Source organism: Bactrocera neohumeralis, chromosome 4, assembly GCF_024586455.1.
Source record: "Bactrocera neohumeralis isolate Rockhampton chromosome 4, APGP_CSIRO_Bneo_wtdbg2-racon-allhic-juicebox.fasta_v2, whole genome shotgun sequence".
Classification (NCBI taxonomy): Eukaryota; Metazoa; Arthropoda; class Insecta; order Diptera; family Tephritidae; genus Bactrocera; species Bactrocera neohumeralis.
Genome location: NC_065921.1, coordinates 30,407,515 through 30,428,063, shown reverse-complemented (window position 1 = coordinate 30,428,063; position 20,549 = coordinate 30,407,515). Strand labels below are relative to the sequence as shown.

Here is a 20,549-nt window from a genome sequence, read left to right as displayed (position 1 = left end):
TTGCATAGTTCATTTGTATGTTGGTATGATGGTTTCACATATTTCTTACAAGAAATTACCATTAGTGTGTTTGATCATTTGTTTGTTTAGAATACCCGCTCTTAATATTTTCAAAGAAAAACTAATGACGGGAATTCCATAATCCATCAGAATGTTTTGAATACCCACTAATAACACTAGTTTACAGTACATTTGTTGCCGAAGAAATTTTAGCTGTTGCTGACTACATATAATATGCTAGTTCCAAAAATATAATTAAAATATTTTTATCAGCTCTAGTTTCAGAGTTTCAGCTATGTAGGTATTACACAGAAAAAAACATGTATTTATTAAGAAAAAATTTATTAAGAAAAATAATTAATCATTAAGTTCTAAAAAACTTCGTTTTAAAGCTCTTCTCCGATGTGTAGACTTTGGAAAATGACGTATTAGAGACCAACAATAGTCAGACATCATATTTGTATCCCAGAAACCCTGATAGCGCTCTTCCATGACGCGTAAGTCTTGATGCATACGCTCTCCCTGCTCTTCGCTCATATCTCCTAAATTTTCCGGAAACCTCTCTAGGTGACTATGGAGGAAGTGGAGTTTTATACTCATATTGCATCCCATATTTTTTAATTGCAGCAGAAGGTCTTCTACAAGTTCAATATAATTTTCAGATTTTTTATTTCCGAGAAAATTCTGCATCACAGGTACGAATGCTGTCCAAGCCTTTAGTTCTGACTCAGTCATAGAATAGCGAAATGTTACAATATTCCTCCTTTAACTTTGCACTGTGGGCAATAGGTACCCCAGCGTATTTATTTCCATTATGCAATAGAATACATTTAAGGCTACGTTTTGAGCTGTCAATGAATAAACGCCAGTCGTTTGGTTCGTATCGCTTCAAGCCCATTTTTATCAACAAGTTTACAAACAAGTTTACAACAAATTTAGCTCGATTTTTAGTGTTTAAACCGTTTATGTTCACACTACAAAAATAACAGTCTACGAGATGATTTCGTGGTTCTCGCCAAATAGTCGGCGTTCCAAATTTAAAGGCACTCCTTTTACCACTTTTCCATAATCTTAAATATTCCACACAAGATTTACAAACACAATTGGGAGCCCAAGAATTCTTATTTTTATCCAAGAGCACCCCAAAATACTCTAAATAGGTATTTTTCACCAAGGCTGATATAACTTTTCTACAATTTTTAAACATATATTCTCCGCATATGTAGCAAAAATGATCTGGTTTATTTAAACAACGTCTTCTTGAACTACTCATGACGCAAAAACTTGAAAAACTAATCTTAACACAGTAAAATACGCCTGTTTTCGATTAATATATATGCTTAAATGATAAAAATCAAAAACAAAGTAACTCGAGCTGCTCAAAAATTTTTGAGGGTAGATTTGACAAAAACAAGTAATAAGTGAACAATATCAATCGCAGAACTCGCGGCAACAGACAAAAAGTTCAATACTGTAAACTAGTGTAATATTTTCAAGACCAAATTATTAACGGGAGTTTCCTAATGTTTGGGAAAATATTAAAAACCCGTAATTATTTTATTCCATAATTTTTTCTGAAATTAATTAATTACAACTCTTCTTTTAAATTAAATGATATTCGGTTAAACGAAATAATTATAAGAGCATCTTAATAAAAAAATAAATAAATATAAAACAGTAAAAGTAACTCCATTTTTATTAAAATTTATATAATTTATTAGTAAGTGTTATTAAAAACTTAATTTAATATTTATGAATATTTCAACCATGAAAAGAGTTTAAATTTTTACTCTAAACTATTTTTTTGAATTCATCACAAAAGCTTTCAAATTTGGTTTTAACAATAAGTAAAATTAAAAATTTAATTAAATTAAAATATTCCATGAGCAGTTGAAACTTCTGGTTGTTTCTAAAATGACTAAACGTATATAACTACTACTTGTTTTTATCATTAGTATTTAAAAATATTAGCACTTTAGCCTTTTCATCATCTAAACGCGTTTGCCTTTCACTTATTATCATTCCAGCCGTAGAAAATAACCTTTCACAAGACACTGATGATGCTAAGCATCCTAACTTTTCCCACGCAATTGGTGACAGATATGGGTACTTAAAACTGTTTGTTTTCCACCATTGTAACAGATTTTCTGTTCGGCCGATGACTTCGTCTTCCAAATACCTCTGAATTTCTATAATAGCTCTCGAAGTACTAGTACCTTTAGGTCTGTTTGTGGCAATATTTGTGTCCAATTAACTCCATATTGAGAGTTTCGAGACAAAAGGTACAGGTGTTGTAAGTTGCTCATTTTATTGGTTTTGGATTTCTCGACTTACCAGTAATGCGGTTTTTTACAATATCTGCTACTCTACCTTCAAAAAAGACAAATGTTTTAAATTTCGCATCCAAAAACGTAGAATTTTCCGTGTTTCCCAGTCGTTCGGTTAAACCTCTTAACAACGCAGATATAACCGTTTTTATATATTCCGTATGTTTATCATCATTCGATAAATCAGTCAAAACTTGCAAAAGCCTATTTACTATGGGAACCACCATAGAAGCAGTGCAACCGCTTATTTCAATTGTTGCAGATTCGAACGGCTTTAGGATAGTGACCAGATGTTTCAGGAGTAGCCATTCGTCCGAAGTAATTAGTGGCAAGTCTTTTTCAATAAGTGGCCGCCTTTTCGCGACGATGGCAAAAGCTAAAAATCATAACTTTAACAACTTTCTGATGCTCCTTCTGGAAGGGAAAAAGTACAATTCCGCAAACTCCCAAAACACAGAAAAGAGTGGCAAAATTGATAATAAAAGTTCTTGTGGGCAAAGCTCGGATTTTCTACCAACGACACGATGCTGTGACGTTTTGTCGTTGCGTCAGTTCTTCGGCATCACCGAAGATGTGGGAGATGTCTGAGCCACATCTGCTAATTTCGTTGTGAATGTTTGTACATACATACAAAGTGCGTTCTAAAGTAAACAGGACTTAAAAAAACAGAACAAATGAATTTTTCTGCAAAATCAATTTATTTTATTCAAAATAGTCTCCTTCTGCTTCAATACAGCTTTTTGCACGGTCCAAAAGCATGTCGAACGAGTGTTTTAGCTCGCTGGCCGGTATGGCCGCCAGTATGCCGGTGCAAGCCTTTTGAATGGCCTACGTCTGCATAAGCTTTCCTTTCATGGGCAAATGCATTTTTCCGAAAAGGAAGAAGTCGCACGGTGCCATATCAGGTGAATACAGGGAGTGGTTAATGGTTAAAATGTGATTTTTGGTCAAATAATCGGTCACAAGCGTCGAATCGAATGTTGGATTCTGGGTAATTTTTGGTCGTCAGTCAAATTGTGCGGAACAAACCGTGCATACACCTTTCGTAAGCCCAAATGTTCGGTCAAAATGCGATAAATCGATGTTTTGGAGATGTTCAATTCCATTTCCATGAATTTCAATGATGAATTCACCCACAGTTTCGATGGAATTATCGGTGATCATGGATTTTGATTGGCCCACATGTTGATCGTCATTTATGTCCTCACGACCACCTTGACAACGTTGAAACCACTCGTGCACTCTGCTACGGGATAGGCAATCATCGCCATAAAGTTGTTTCATCAATTGAAACGTTTTGGTAAAAATTTTACCAATTTTAAAACAAAATTTAATGTTGCCTCTTTGTTCGAAGCTCATTTTCGCACCGATAACACAAACATACTGACACTTAAAACGCAATAACTTCACTTCTAATTTATGAAATGTCATGAAATTCGCACTGGACAATCGATAAAGATAGCAGATTTTAACGCACCAGTCGACTAGATACAAAAAGTCCTGTTTACTTTGGAACGCACCTTGTATGTAGTATGTAACTCGCATTTGCTTTCGTAAACATACAAATGGACAAAAAAAATATGGACATATTTATTTCTATGCGCAAGAAATAAATTTTAAAATTGTTACTAAAAATAAGATAAATCTGAAATAGTTAATTAATTTATTTAATCAAAATTAAAAAATTAAATGGAAAATAGAAAGATTTTTTACTTGATAGGTACCTATAATAAGTACTAACAATTTTTTTGATATTCTCGAAATTATCGAAACTTGTTTATTTGGCCGAAACAATATATTTGTATATTACATATCCACACAATTCCCTGGTTGTTAAAAAATGTTGAAAACGGAAGATCAAAAATGTTGATTGCGCATAGTAATGAAAACGCAGAAAAGCATAGAGTTTGTTCCGCATGGTGTGGTTTCATGAATTATCTATGGAAATACTATGTATCAAAGTATTTTTCAACTGCTACTTTTTTAACTCATAATGAAAATAAAGTTATAAACAAAAATATGAAATTCTAAAAAAAAGACCAGCTAAAAAAGGAAAAGCGAGGTATTCTCCTGATCTCCCGGAAAAAGCAGATAAAGCCACATTAAAACCGCGGCCTCCACTAATTATGGTGTCTGGAGATGCCAAAGGCAATAATTATCAGCAAATATATGCTATTGCAAAATCGGAAGCAAAAAACAATTTTGCCATTAAACTTTTAAATAATGCAATATACAAAGTAAACACTTTCTCCATAGAGGACTACAGATGCATATCAAAAGCACTTTCGAGTCGAAATATATCTTGGTATAGCTTTGAGAATAAGCAAACGAGGCCAATTAGAGTTATTGTAAAAATTTGCACAATTCTTGTGATCCGAAATCGATTATTACTGACTTAAAAGAGCAAGGATTAAATGCACTGAGTGCTGTCAATCGTCTTAAATGGTAACATCCGATCCCATGGAGAACATAAAAGAGATTTACGAAACCAAAACTATATTAAATTCAATTGCCAGTCATTTGGCCACACATAAAACTATTGTGGCATACAACCAAAATGCGTTAAGAGCGCCGGTAAGCATAAGACATCTGAATTTTCGAAACCAGAGAAACCGCAGCCTAAATGCATGCTGTAACTGTGGCGAAACACATCCAGCCAACTATCGAGGGTGCCTAGCCCAAAAGGTAGAACAACAAGAAGATCCCAAAATTAAATTTTGCTCATGTTTTAAAAGCAAATAATAATGATAATATATCCAATAACAGCATTTTATCACAGATCTTACAGAAACTCAACAAACAAGACGAATTCAACACTTCCTTACAAAATCGCTTATGCAAGCTTGAAAAATATCTTTTTAATACCAATGATATTGGTTGTCAAAAAAGTCTTGCGGTATTTTCGCTAGTTGGCGCTGAAAGCGCGTAGTTCTAGTTTTATTCGTCGCATCGGGTCATGCTATACCTTTTTGGAAAGCTCATTTCACGCGCTAACACGTGTTTGATTGATTGTCGTTTCTTTTAAGTCGTTCGTGAGTTATAGCGTCGCAAACATGGAGCAAAATAAAGAGAAAATACGGCATATTTTACAGTACTACTACGATAAAGGCAAAAATGCATCTCAAGCCGCCAATAAAATTTGTGCAGTTTATGGACCCGATACAGTTTCCATTTCCGCCGCACAACGATGGTTTCAACGTTTTCGTTCTGGTGTAGAGGTGGTCGAAGATGCGCCACGCTCCGGAAGGCCTGTCGTCGAAAATTGCGATAAAATCGCTGAATTGGTCGAAAGAGACCGGCATAGTGGCAGCCGTAGCATCGATCAAGAGCTGGGCATGAGTCATCAAAAATTCATTTCAATTTCAATAAAAAAAAAATGCAATAAAAATACCGCAAGACTTTTTTGACAACCCATTATCTAAATCTATAAAAATTCTTCTATGGAACTCCAATGGGTTAAGCAAGCATAAGAATGAAATCGAAATTGTACTGAACTCGGAAAATGTTGACGTATGTATGATATCGGAGACACATTTTACGACACAATCCTATTTTAAAATTAAAAACTATAAAACTTACCTACAATTCGTCCTAGCAATTGCGCCCGTGGCGGAAGCGCAATATTAATTAAAAATACGATTAAACACTTTGAGAAAGAAAAACTATCAACTGATAAGTTTCAAGCTACAACAGTGACTAATTACGGAGTCCATTACTAATCTCCAAAGAACTTTAAAGAAAGTGCTACAATGGGCAAAGAAATGACAGATAAAAGTGAATGAAGCTAAGTCTGTACACATTATTTTCACATACAACAAGATATAGCACTTACCAATTTTCATAGACGGTGCACGAATACCGTACTTTAACTCCGCTAAATACTTAGGAATGACGCTTGACTCTAAGCTACGGTGGAACGTTCACGTGAAAAACAAAAGCAAAGAGCTGGACAACCGACTCAAGAACTGGTGCACAACTCTGGAAATTTACTAACGCAAACAATAAGAAAGTCATCCAACAATTTCAAAACAAAGTACTAAGACTAATTGTCAAAGCACATTGGTATTGTAGATGTGCTGATATAGACTCGGTTAACGCAGAAATATTAAAAACTGCAACAGCACGTAGTGCAATATTGCTAAAGCATTGTAACGAAAAAGTAGCCATGTTAACTTCTAGAGATGGACCACCAAGACACCAAACGCCTCAAACCCAGCGATCTTTCAAATTAGCCAATAATCTCATAGTAGTTTTGTAATTTTGTAATTATACGTTTAAATCATATTCAAATTGCTTGTTAATCGTTTCTTTTATTTAAACTAGTTGCAATGAATGATAAACTCAAAAAAAAAATTAAAAATCAATATTTATTAAGAGAACACTTCAGTAAACAGGTAATTTTACCTTTTTAGGCCAGTCGATTGGCAAAAAGATCGTGTGATATCACACGTTTAAACTTCTGTAGGAATATGTAAAGTCGAAAGTCTATGCGGACAATCCCGCTTCGATTCAGGCCTTGGAGAGAAAAACATAACGCGTGTCATTCGCCAGTTATCAGTTGAAATGCTCGAACGAGTCATTGAAAATGGGACTCAACGGCGGTGCCATCTGAGACGTAACCGCGACCAACATTTTAAAAAGATAATCTTCAAAAAATAAATGCCAAAAGAATGTTCTTTCGACTGATAATAAACATTCCCCATTAAATTTGAAGTTTGAGTATTTTTTATTTTAAAAAGTAGAGAACCTCGAAATGGATCACCCTTTACAAGTAAACATGATACCAAACGTAATCCATTATTGACACAATTTCCATTTTTAGTAGTTAACTCTACATTTAAATTCATTCAGTTTTATCTGCCTACATTTAAAAATAATTTCAATTGGAAACTATGTACGAAATAAATATTTTTCTGTTATTGCTCCGTAACATTATATATGTATGTATTTTATCTTTTTTTAATTTTCATTACAGATTTGGGACGTTAGTGTTGGTGTATGTTTGTTCACTCTGAATGGCCATGACAATTGGGTCAGAGGGTTATCATTTCATCCAGGCGGTAAATATCTTATATCAGCAAGTGATGACAAAACCATTAGAGTTTGGGATTTACGCAACAAGCGATGTATGAAAACGCTGTATGCACATCAGCATTTTTGCACTTCAATTGGTAAGATGTAAAAAAATCATTAAACAACCAAAACCAAAAAGTTTGTTTGCACATGAACATTTTTTATAGCAACGGAAATGTTTTAATCAATTCAATTCGCTAATTATTTGTATACATACATATGTATATGTGACCTGGTCTACGGAAAGGGGGCTCAGGTGTCAAAAAAATCAATTTTCACTTTTTAGTTGATTTAGCTGACGAAACGAGTTGTTTATTTTTAACAGCTGTTTCCCAGAAAACTAGTTTTCGCACGTTAGCTCCCTTTTCGTAGACCAGGTCACATGTAATACAAGTCACTATAGGATTTCCGCCGTTTCCTTCTGAATGTTATAAACCGTTCAGGTTACACAAATATATAATCCAGTTAAATTTGACCCGGACCAATCTCAACTGAGGACTCATACAAATATAATAAGCATTTTGCCAATATCGAATTTATTACCACTAATTAATATAACAACCCTGTGTTTACATATTTGAGAAGCGTTTGAAAAGTATTTGACAGTTTTGCTTAAATTTTTTATATGAGTAAAATGAAACATAAAGAAATGAAAAACAATTAGTACGTTCGTTACATTTTAATTAGTTAAATTTATTAAAATTGAATTAATGTGTTTGTTCGTTGCGAAAGTACTAATCTTTGTGCGTTGGCACACTTTAAATAGGAACATTTTTTTTAAATCAATTTACGTAAATTATTCAGTTAAAAACGTTTAACAGTTCCAGCTACTTTTATAGCAATAGCAAATTAAGCACAAATGAATCGTGATAAGACTTTGCACGAAACTGCCTTTGAAAATTATCCAAATCAGACCAAAACTGTTCAAGCCGCCCGGAACGAATTTATGGAACTCAGTTCTTATTACCAACTTTTTATCGCAAATATCGGCCAATCTGTATATTATAGAAACACAGATAGAATATGCCCGTGCACCAAAACTGGGCTGAATCAATAATTCTCTTGGTCAGCATATGCACCTGATATGATTTTTTGAACTTGCGGCGGCCTTTATATACTTCGAATATTGGACATTATATAAGTTGTCTGAATGAAATTGAATGTCAGTGTTTTTCAACAATGTATCTTTGTGCATAAAATGGATAAACACGGATGAAAACTTGCCTTAGCCCTAGCAAAAATAGGTAAAAAGCAGTTCACGGAGCATACTCTTGTAGAACCCCCAAAGGTGATCTAGTGACTGATGCCCAGAGCAGCCTAAAATTAGGGAGGGAACACTTCTAAGAATGTGGCGAACCCTTTTCCTCAATCGATGACGATGAAGCAGGCGTTCCAAGCCCGACCATGAAGAAGTTCGAATAGCAAATACCCGTCTGAAGAACAACAAAGCGGCGAGGGCCATGGATTGCTATCCGAGCTATTCAATCACGGCGGCGTAGAACTGATAAGGAGTATGCATCAGCTTCCTTGTTGAATATGCAACAAACGCAAGCATGCACGACGATTGGAATTCAAGTGTGCACTGCCCAATCCACAAAAAGAGATATCCCACAATCTACGCCAACTATGGTGAAATAAGCCACTTCGACATCACATAGTATGAGATTCTATCGAGCGTACTGCGTGAAAGATTAAAACCCACCGTCAACAAACTGTTTGGACCTTATCAGTGTGGCTTTAGGCCACACAAACTGACCAGATATTCACCAAGCTCCAAATCTTGGAAAACACCCGTGAAAATAGGAACGACACACACCACCTCTTTGTCGATTTTAAAGCTGTTTTTGACAGCACGAAAAGGAGGTGCCTCTATGCCGCTATGTTTGAATTTGGTATTACCGCAAAACTAATACGACCGTGTAAACTGAGCAATATCAAAAGCTCCGTCGGGATCAAAACCGTTCGACAACAACACAGAATAACTCTTGTCATCAGGTGCTGCTTCGGACTGAGTAGGCAATTGAGAAGTAAAATCCTCTCTCGACGAGCAAAGACCAAACTCTATATGTCGCTCGTCATTCTCGTTCTGCTATATGGACAATAACCTCAGTTGAAAAGGTTTCGGCCTCCATACAGTCGTCCAGAACGAGACATGTCTTCAGCGATCTCTCGACCGTCTTTGAAAGCTTTCTTCCATTCATGTGCTTGTAGTTTTCATGAAACTGAATCACCGCAAGATTTTCCAACGATTTTGCACACAAAATTTGGTTCCTGCTAATTTATCAAAATACATTTTTTTTTTTTGAAATATCATTTTCCCGGGAATTTAATTACAATGTGGAAATTACCTATTTCACTCAATTTCAAAATGGTAATTCAATACCGTTATTCCTTAGAGTAGATAACATTGCAAGTTTTGTACTTCACAGCGAGCAACGAAATACAAGGTCTGTCGCAAAAGAAACAGAACTTTTTAAATATAACTGTTTCTGGTGGCGCCACCTGTTGGTGGGTATATGAAATAAAAAGTTTGATCTCTTGCTGACATTTCGTAAAAATTTTAAGACAATTGGATAACTACAATCGATGTTATCGATCAAAAAGTGACAGCAGCTTTTGGTCATCGGTCGTAAAATGCATTTTGAACAAAGAGCAAATATTAAATTTTGTTTTAAACTTGGAAAAACGTTTACTGAAACATTTCAATTGATGTGCATGTGTGGTTTAAGCGATTCCAAGAAGGTCGCGAGGACCTCTGTGACGATCAGAAGTCGGTCGTCTTCAGAAGTCAAAAATAAAGACAATGTTGATTTGTTTTTACGATTCCAAGGGTATTGTACACCGAGAGTTCGTCCCACCTGGCCAAACGATTAATGCTGTGTTTTACCTTGGTGTTATGAAGCATTAATCGTCATTCGTCGTGCTCGACCACAATGCCGTGAGGCGTTGATCCGATCCACCGAATTGATGGCATCATGAATCAGCACGCATATGCCAATATACTGCAAAATGTTATGCTACCATTTGCAGAAGATAACATGCCATTAAATTGGGGTTTTACTAGGGCAATGATCCAAAAATCAACAGTAGGCTGGCACAGGAATGCTTTCGGATCAATGGAATTGAGTTTATGGAGCAGCCAGCTCGATTTCCTGACCTCAATCGCGTTGAAAACCTTTGGGTTTATGGTATATAAAAAAATGTGCTGGGAAGGATAAGTCCAAAAACCACAATGAGGTGTGGTCCGTAATTCAGGGTGCATGACGAACTATATCTCCGAACAGGTGTGAAACACCTGTGTGGTCTACGAAGAGACGTTTTATAGTTGTGACTAAAAATTAAGGTAATGCTATGAACTACTAAATATACGCATGGACAAAACTTCAAAAATACGTAAAGGGAGTTTTACATTTGCAATGTAACCAGAACCAAAACTATTGTATTTAAAATTATTAACAATTGAAAAGGATTCAAGGTGTTAATACCCATTACTATTTCACTGCTTGCACCGGTACATACGAGCTCGCATACATATTGATGCTGAATTTTGCGCATCGTCGCGGAATTGACAAAATTTATTTCAATCGACAATGTTGTTTGTCCTTTTTGTAATGCTTTATGCTGCTTTTGAAGTATTGCGATTACCGATAGGGCTGCATTTTCATAGCGTCGTATTGAGATAAAATGTGCTAAATCTAAAATTTGTGAAATTATATATAAAGTAAACATATAAAAGCACTATATGGATTGTGCTTAGAACTAGTAGAACTTAAAGATTAAATTAATATTTTAGGTCGACAATAGGCCATATTGCCAATTCTCCTTTTTGATAGGAACATCAGAAAAATGGTAGTGAGGAGAGGGTAGATTTTCAGAGCTAGTTTGAATTTTTGGCTTTTAGTTCAATTTTATTGAAATCATCACTTCAATTTACGAGGAGGGAACAAATTTGGTTTGCCATGCGTACAGAAAAAGAGCGCGATGCAAAGTTATAAACGATTTGTTGACGTTGTAATACGTAATACTTACAAAAAATATCGTAAGCTTGCTGAATTCTTATTGGTCCATGATGGTGCGTCTTGCCTTTTTTCATTTGGTCCAATGTTTGATTTTTACAAACGAAATATTGACACACATACATACATATATAAGACAATTTCTAAAATATTCAAATACAAATTTGTAATTTGAAACAACTAAAAAAAGCCAATGAAATGTTCGGATGTACATAACTGTACATAACTGAATTTAACTCTCAGTGGAAAGCTAATAAAAATTATAGTGAGGTGATTGTGATTGAATTATGCTTATTATGCTTAATATCTTACAAAATTTTGTTTACCGCACTATTGATAATTTTTCCAAACGTTGATGACAAAAAAGAAGTGGTCGTCCTCACGAGGATCAAACCATTTCAGATATAAAAAAAGTGTTCGGGAACGCAAAAAAGTATCCTTTTTACTGATGAACAAATTTTCACTATTGAAGAAGGTTTTAATAATAAAACGACAATATCTACGCTTTTTATTACGGCAATCCTTAGGTTGCAATCTGGACATTCCCAACTTTATCGTAAAGTTTTGTATGTACGAGGTCATACGTACTCAGAACGTTTTGACATACGAGCGCTATTTGTGTTGTTTACAGTAACTTAAAATATTAATCTCCCCCAAAAAATGAAATCTATCTGCTGGTCCCACCAAATGCAGAAATGACCTTGGCGCCGTAAATGTTCGGTTTTGCCGTCGACGTGGAGGCATGAACAGGCTTTCCCCATGACTTTCTTCGCTTAGGATTATCGTAGTGGACCCATTTTTCGCCGCCAGTTACAATTTACGATTTAAAAATCCCTTTCGGTTGTGCCTTTGAAGCAGCTGTTCACATGCAAAGAAGCGCCGTTCGACATCTCTTGGTTTCAAGTCGTAAGGAACCCAGTTTCCTTGTTTCTTAATCATCCCCATGGCTTTGAGGCGTTTTGATATGGCTTGCTGTGTCACTTGCAACGATTCGGCCAATTCCTCTTGGGTTTGAAACGCATCTTGGTCAAGTAATGCTTCCAATTCAGCATCTTCGAAAATATTCTCCCTTCCACCACCATGCCGGTTTTCGACTTCATAATCACCATTCTTAAAACGTTGAAACCTTTCGCGACATGTTCTTTCACTTAGGACAGCCTCAGCCGCACTTTTCTTGCAATTAAAAAAGAAAAGCAAAATTTTCCACAAATGTCGAGAATTCGGCTCAAAAAGTGACATTTTCAGTTGACAATAAGTTTGGGATGCAAAGAGATCTCTACAAATATTTTGTTGGGTTAATGTTGACAAAAATGTCCAAGATCGATATAAAACGATTTAATCGACCAGTGCTTGACCCTAGAGACATCTATTGGAAAACGGCGGAAGCAAATCCACCATATAGGATTTTTTCAAAGCTTTAGTCATATAATATCTTTCAGTTTCTGTTCAACAAAATATACAACATCCCTTAATATTTGTTTGGTATTGACATCAAAACATGCACAATTCGGCTTATTAAATTTATTAATTTTAAAATATAAGACAGAAAGGGAAAAATACTGTTTGATTATAGTGTAATTGAAATTAAATTAAAGAAATAAAAAAAATATAATTTTTCATCGCATGTCAGTCTGTTATATTTTGAGCTCATTTTGTAAAGCTCACTAACTTTCAAATGATATTGTCTATAGCTGTTTTTTTGTTTTTAATTTTTAATATTTTTGATAAATAATATGTCATTAACTTATTTCTAAATAAAAAATTTCTATAGCGCAAAAAGTACCGCTATAAAGTGTTGTCAAATATGCACAACACTTCAAAATTTTGAATGGTAAGCTTTGCCTGGCCACAAGTATATACTCTTTTGCGTGCGTTTGAACCAATTGTCGAAGCACTTTTGCCACTCTGACTAAGGTATTTCTAAACTCATTAACCATCTCTTCAGGTGTCGAGAAACGACGATCTCTTAGTTTATCTTTACATGCGGGAGTAAAAAAGTCATTCGGTGCCAAGTCAGAAATATACGGTTGATGACTCATAAAATCGTTTTTTTATTGCTCAAAAATGGAATTGTTTCTGTCAATGTGTGAAAGCTGGCATTATCGTAGTGAAGATTGATACATCTCCGGCGGTTTTCTGATTTCTTGAAAGACAACTGGCAAACAAATGGTTGTGTAAATTATATAAAAATACGTTTTTATTTTTTTTTTTTTTGCTAGACCCGGACATTACATAATATAGACTGATTTTACAAAATTAAATTTCTTTATATAATACTTTAGTTAAAAATGTTTCTGCCCAATCCACAAAAAGGGAGACCCCACAATCTGCGCCAACTACCCTGGGATAAGCCTCCTCAATATCGCGTATAAGGTTCTATCGATCGTATTGTGTGAAAGACTAAAGCTCACCGTCAGCAAACTGATTGGACCTTATCAGTTTGGCTTTAGGCCTGGAAAATCAACAACTGACCAGATATTCACCTTGCGCCAAATCCTGGAAAAGACCCGTGAAAAGAGAACACACACATCTTCGGACTGAGTAGGCAATTGAGAAGTAAAGTCTCTTTCGACGAACAAAAACAACACTTTATAAGTCACTCATTACCCCCGTCCTTCTATATGGTGCAGAGTCATGGACGATGACGACAACTGATGAGTCGACGTTGCGAGTTTGCGAGAGAAAGGTTCTGCGAAAGATTTATGGTCCTTTGCGCGTTGACCACGGCGAATATCGCATTCGATGGAACGATGACCTGTATGAGTTATACGACGACATTAACATAGTTCAGCGAATCAAAAGACAGCGTCTGCGCTGGATAGGTCTTGCCGTACGAATGGACGGAAACGCTCCAGCTCTGAAAATATTCGACGCAGTACCCGCTGGGGGAAGCAGAGGAAGAGGAAGACCTTCGTTGGAAGGACCAGGTGGAGAAGGACCTGGCTTCGCTTCATTTAGCCCCACGTAGCGAAAAGAACAAACGACTGGCGCGCTGTTGTTAACTCGGCTATAATCGCGTAAGCGGTGTCTACGCCAGTAAAGAAGAAGAAAGTAGGTCAATTCTTTTTGAACGGTTATCGCCCCACTTGTTTGCTGACCTAGTTCTGGCACAACTTGGCATTTTTCTTGAAGTATTGTGGAAAACAGTGATTGATTAAATTTTCTTCACCTAATGTTCATAATTCTTTTTTTAATTTTGAGTTTCATGTAATAAACATAACAGAAGTGTATTAGCTCTTAGCCAGGATGCTGTGAATGAATGTTTTCTGCTATCTTATCCTATGTTTGAGTCGATATGTAGGAAATTAGTATTGTTGTTCAGCGATCGTATGTTTTGCAAAGGAATATCTCCGAACACAGTTGCGTTGCTGCATCATAGCTTGTAAATGGTAGCGGTAGCTGGCCGATAGACGATCCGAAGAAGTATGGCAGAAGGGATTATAAGACAGACTCGGAATTTCTCAAAAATCTTGAAGTTGAAAAAAAACGAGCTCAGTTTATTACAAACAACGAATTATTTAAAACATCCAAGACGAAGAAATGTGCTATAAGCAGCACCAATGGGTCGTGGTGTAAATCTGACACAAGTAAAGCTCACGAAATTTGCTTCCAATCAATAGTCCTACAGATAAAGAAGAAGTTATGAGATTTCTAGATGTGACCTGTCAAATGGGCTTTCCATAAATATACATAGTATATCAATCAGAAGTTGAGTAAGAAATAAAAGCACTTAGTAACACAAAAGCGGCAGCAACCTAAGTTTAAGAAAAGCAAAATGTATTGCCTTCTTGGTGCGAAGTCTGAACTTAGTTTGAGTGCGGACATATGTATGTTGTGGGTCACGGCTTCCAAATCAAATATATAAATCCTTCAACGCTACCAGTCATGATTCTAAATGCGCCGTGGTTTGTAGCAAATGAAAATATATAAATAAATATATTCAAATTCGCTACGTAACAAGAAGATAGTAAGGTATCTGATAAATACCTAAATTATAAACTCAGCAATCGCAGTAATGCTCTTGCAGTATGTTTATTAGCTGATAGTCAAGAAATTCAAAGACGCAAAAAGTATCATGTGCCAGATTTACCTTTTAGAAATTAAGAAAGAACACGACCTAAGATCTGTGCCAAATGCCCAAAACATCAAAACAATCATTAGTGTTTAGTAGGCGCTTGTCTTTCTGTAGTACATAAAGTTCAGTCGGCGATTTTTACGATTAATGAAGTTATTCAACAAAGAAGTTTTGCAAAAGGCCTTCGGTAATAGTTGTTTGTCGGTAGAAAGTATTTTTGAATGGTACAAATTTTTAAAAAAATTTTCGAGAACGCGTTGAAACGAACAACGTCACCATTAACATAAATGGATGATCAGCACGTCAATAAAATAAAAAAAAATGATGCTTGAGAATTGACGATTAACAGTCAGAGATCTTACTGGCATCGTGGGATCAATCTTTTCGAAATATTGACGCCTGTGAAACAATGCTTTTCGACTACTAGGAAATGTATTATTGCCCCTATTGCGGTTTTCAACCCAACTGCATTTCAGTCGAAGTTTAAAAATTCGGTATTGCCAACTTCAACCCAATCCGTCAAAAAAAATTGCGGTTGAAGTATGATCGAACTTCAACTTTTTTTGGTATTGCGGTTTTCAACTCTGTACAAGTGGGGTTGACTAGTATATAAATAAACTTCAACTGCTTAATAGAAGTTGAAGTTCAACATTCGTGCAGTGAAATAAAAAAAAATATTAAAGAAAAATGGAGGACGGGTAAAATAACTATTTTAATTAATGTTAAATTAATTTTAATTAATATTTTTTATAAATTTTTAGAAAAAATAAAGTTGCAACAAAAAAGCAATTCGAAAAATTGGTGGAGTTAATGGAGAAGTTTCCAGAAGTAGGAAGAGGAAAGCCACAATTTGGAAACAATAAATTCAATTTGAGGTGCAGCGCCTCAAAATTGCTAAATTAAAATCTTCGCAAAGGTTTTTTTTCTTTTGGTTATTTAAGACACAAAGTAATATTTATTTTATTTTATTTTTAATTATTCTGGAATGAAGTGATATTTTATATTTTTGTACCATAGTTTAAGTTTACATGAAGGGTTACATTGTTATTTAATGAATTTATTTAAATAAAATTTAAATATATGCCTGAATAAATAGCCCATTAGAAATAATAAATGAAATTTAATATTTTAATTATTTAGAGGGAAGTCATAATATTATTGCGAATTATTCGAGCCGTATCCTCTTCTTCTCTTTCTATGTCCAAAACATCATTGGTCATTGTAGTATTTGAAGTAGATGGTATTTCTTCCGGAGATTCCACTTAAAAGTGTTGGCAAATATTGTGCAATGCGCAGCAAGCATTCACAATTTGCGTAGCCTTTTCAGGAGTGTAATGTAAACCTCGTACAGATAAAAGACATCGAAATCTACTCTTGAGTACACCAATTGTCCGCTCTACAATATTCCGGACCTTTGAGTGTACTGTATTGTAGCATGCTTGGGGTGAAGACGCTTCCGCCATGCGATAAGGCGTCATTAAATATTTGTGCAGAGGATAGCCAGCGTCGCCTAAGAAATTACATTACTCCACTTATTTAGCAATAAATACGATAAAGTCTTACCCAAGATCCAAGTGTTATTCTGTATGTTCTGTAAATGCACTTTCAAATCGCTAACATTGAAAACAAAAGAGTCATGATTTGCGCCTGCATGCCTAGCATCCACATACCGAATAGACATTTTATAATCACAAAGCTAAAATTTTAAGAAATTATACCATTTTGTTTCTAATATAATTCAGATTTTATACATACATCATCACGTTTAAACTGTAGTAGCCCTTTCTGTTAAGATAAAGATGTTGCACTTCTTTTCTTGGTGAAATTATGCGAACATGAGTTCCGTCGATGCAACCAACTATGTACTCCCGGGAAAGCACTTTTTGAATAAAATGAAACTTTTGAAGCGTTTTGCTCCTCCTCAGTCATTTGAATTTTTATCCATTGGGCACATATATGTACGTTGTTAAATTATATTTATAACCTCTTTAATTACTAAAGATATCATAGGTTGCGCCAACCCAATGTTAAAATCATTTCCACTGCATTTTTGATAACCACCGTCAGCAAGGAAACGCAGAGTTGCGCATAATTTTAATATAGGAGGTATGGCCGTTCCTCGCAGACGTTATTTAATCGAAAATAACTTATGAATCTGCAACAAATATTATTAAAAAGCAACTCAATTGTGAAAAAACTATGGCTTACTTTGCATTTGGAAGCTCCAATGGATTTGAGTGATCACGAAGGCTTTTTCGTATACGTAGCACATCAATTTTGCCCCCAGTATTTTCGTCATTGTAATATAAATCAAACTTACCATTATTTATTTATTGTTTATTATATATGTTTACTCACTTTTTCGCGAGCGACAACTGAATTCAATTGTTTAAATATGTCGTTTACAAAATTTTAGCTGTTTCACAATCTGTCAAATTTCCCTTCCTTAGGTTGGCAACGCCAATCATACTTCGACTGAACTTAGTTGAAGTTCGCAATACCGAAAAAGAGTTTGGTTGATCTGAAGTTGAGTTGCCTTAACTTCAATTCGACCAAGTCGGGTTGAAATCCGCAATAGGGGCATATTACTGGCGATGAGTCTTGGATCTACGCTTACGACCCAGAAACAGACAATCAATCGACCGAATATCGTGGCAAAGGCGAGCCGAAACCGAAAAAACCACGTCAAAGCAGATCAAAAATCAAGGTTATGTTGAAAGTTTTCTTCGATTATCGTGGTGTGTTGTACTCCAAATTTCTTCCGACCGGTCAAACTGTCAACAAGGAATATTATTTGAATGTTATGCGTCGTTTGCGCAAAGCTATACGTAAACAGAGGCCGAAATTACCACCATTTTCGCCTCATTTATCTCCAGGTGACTTCTGGCTATTCAGCAAATTTAAACGATCGCTCCGGGGAACCCCTTTTGAGTTAATTGAAGACATTAAACGTGAATTGCTAACAACTGTTTCGAGGATTAGAAAAAACGAAATGGATATATCCACTAGATCAATATCAAGACTTCCGAGATGATCTCCCCAAGAACACTTATCGTCGGGCAACTGGACTTATGAGAAATTTGGCTCAACAGATACAAGTGACTGTCGGTTAACGGCGATGATAGACAAAACAGTTTTCATTTTTGAAAAAGTTTTACTAGTAAAACCCCAAGGTCTACTAAACAAACTAGCTCCAAAAAATTGTATTCCAAAGTTTCAAAGTGATCACCATTCAGCGGATGAAATAGTTTAGTATGGAGTATTCTGTAAAGGCGTAAAGAGTTGGAGAATATTCTATGCTGAATACCTCACAGAAATTTGGAAATACCAAAGAAATTGTGCGTGCTAATCATATTAATATATTTTGAAAGCTTGAAATCAAAAGGTAATAAAAATCATATAAAATATGAATATTAAATAACTTTATTACAAAATGTGTTATGTTAATGGCCTAAATTTGAAAGACTACTTATGCTGTTTTTAGCATCCCATTCACCGCGCCCACTCCAGGAGTATTAGTAAACCAGTGCGAATTAGGCAATTAAGTAATTGCTTTCTGTGTTAAATGCATTTGATGCTTTTACATGAGTTTTAAGGTCATGATAAATCTCCCTCATTAAATTCTGAAAATCTGATTTGGATATATTCCATTTGATCAGAAACGCAAAAGTAAATTACGCTAGCTATATGACTTTGATAATATATTAATAATATGTATGTAGTATGTGTATATTATTTATAAAAAAAAATTAAACCATTACTAAGAAAATATATTCCAAAACTTTTCATTTCTTTCAGATTTCCATAAAACTCATCCCTATGTTATTTCCGGAAGCGTAGATCAGACCGTAAAGGTTTGGGAATGCCGTTAATTGCATTGACGGATTACGTTTACTTTTACCTATAACCAGGCGACATCATTTGAATTTCAGAAGTAAAATTATATAAAATAGATTATCATACATATGTAATTCAATACGATATAATATATTTATTTAGTAATGATTATAGTATAACGAAAATCTTATTAAAATATTATTTATTTTAAAGCAAGAACTAGAGCAACTGATGAAAAATTTAAAGAGCAAGTATATTAATGTAATATTATAATAAAAGTAAATAACAAAGCTTACAGTCGGTAAATATAAATAGATTCTTATATATAAACAGTTCTATTCAATATATGCTTTTACGTCTTTTTTAATCATACATACTTTAGTTTTCAGCTAAATAAAACATGGTTGGATTAATATTTGGAGATATATTGCTAATACTGTCGTTGATTGTTCAAATATATAATAAAACATAACATCGAAATATTAATACTTTTTAATTTATTTGAAAGTTGGTTTCGAATTACGCTAAAAATAAAATTCTAATCTCGCAGTAATGTAGCTGATTCCTATTGTTATTCACTGAATATTTCACTGTAAATTGTAACTAAATTACTTGTTTCCGATTAATGGTGGCAGTCCACATCAATCGGTTTAGAAGAAAATCATGATTTTTTTATTTAGAAATTATACTTGTTTTTTATTTTGTAATTATATCGTTATAGTATATATAACATAATAGTATAAATAAATAGTATACATAGTAAGACTTTTTAATTAACATTTCGCGTAAACACCCATTCGTCGAAATATTTTTCTTGTAGGATGATATGACTGTCACTGACATCTGTGCCAAATGTCACAGCAAAATAAATTAGTGTTATTACGGCGATTTTTACGATGTGTGAAATTATTCAGCAAAGAAGTTCCATTAAATTTTGTCATTGGAATCAATTTCTGTTGCCGAAACGTTCATAATGTTAGAAAAGGCCTTCGGTGATAATTGCTTGTCGCGAGCAAGTGTTTTGGATTGATACAAATTATTCGAAGAGGGTCGAGAAGGCGTTAACGACGAATCACGTCCAGGACGGTCATCAACATCAACTAATCTGCAACACGAACACGAAACAGATGATCAATCGGCCGAATATCGTGGCAAATTTATCCATGGAATATCGTGGTGAAGTCGGAATATCGTGGCAAAGGTGAGCCTAAACCAAAACCC

General features: G+C 34.9%; 1 protein-coding gene across 3 annotated transcripts in view; it reads left to right on the top strand.

The window, feature by feature from the left end:
- Nucleotides 1-19,814, top strand: part of LOC126756577 (lissencephaly-1 homolog) — a 62,426-nt gene extending 42,612 nt beyond the window's left edge. For all 3 annotated transcript variants that reach the window (XM_050469763.1, XM_050469765.1, XM_050469764.1), the window contains exons 8-9: nt 7,303-7,498; nt 19,290-19,814. In XM_050469763.1, the coding sequence (XP_050325720.1) occupies nt 7,303-7,498; nt 19,290-19,363 (270 nt within the window). In that variant the 3' untranslated portion in view covers nt 19,364-19,814. The remainder of the gene's footprint in view (nt 1-7,302; nt 7,499-19,289) is intronic.
- The last annotated feature ends 735 nt before the right edge of the window (nt 19,815-20,549 follow it).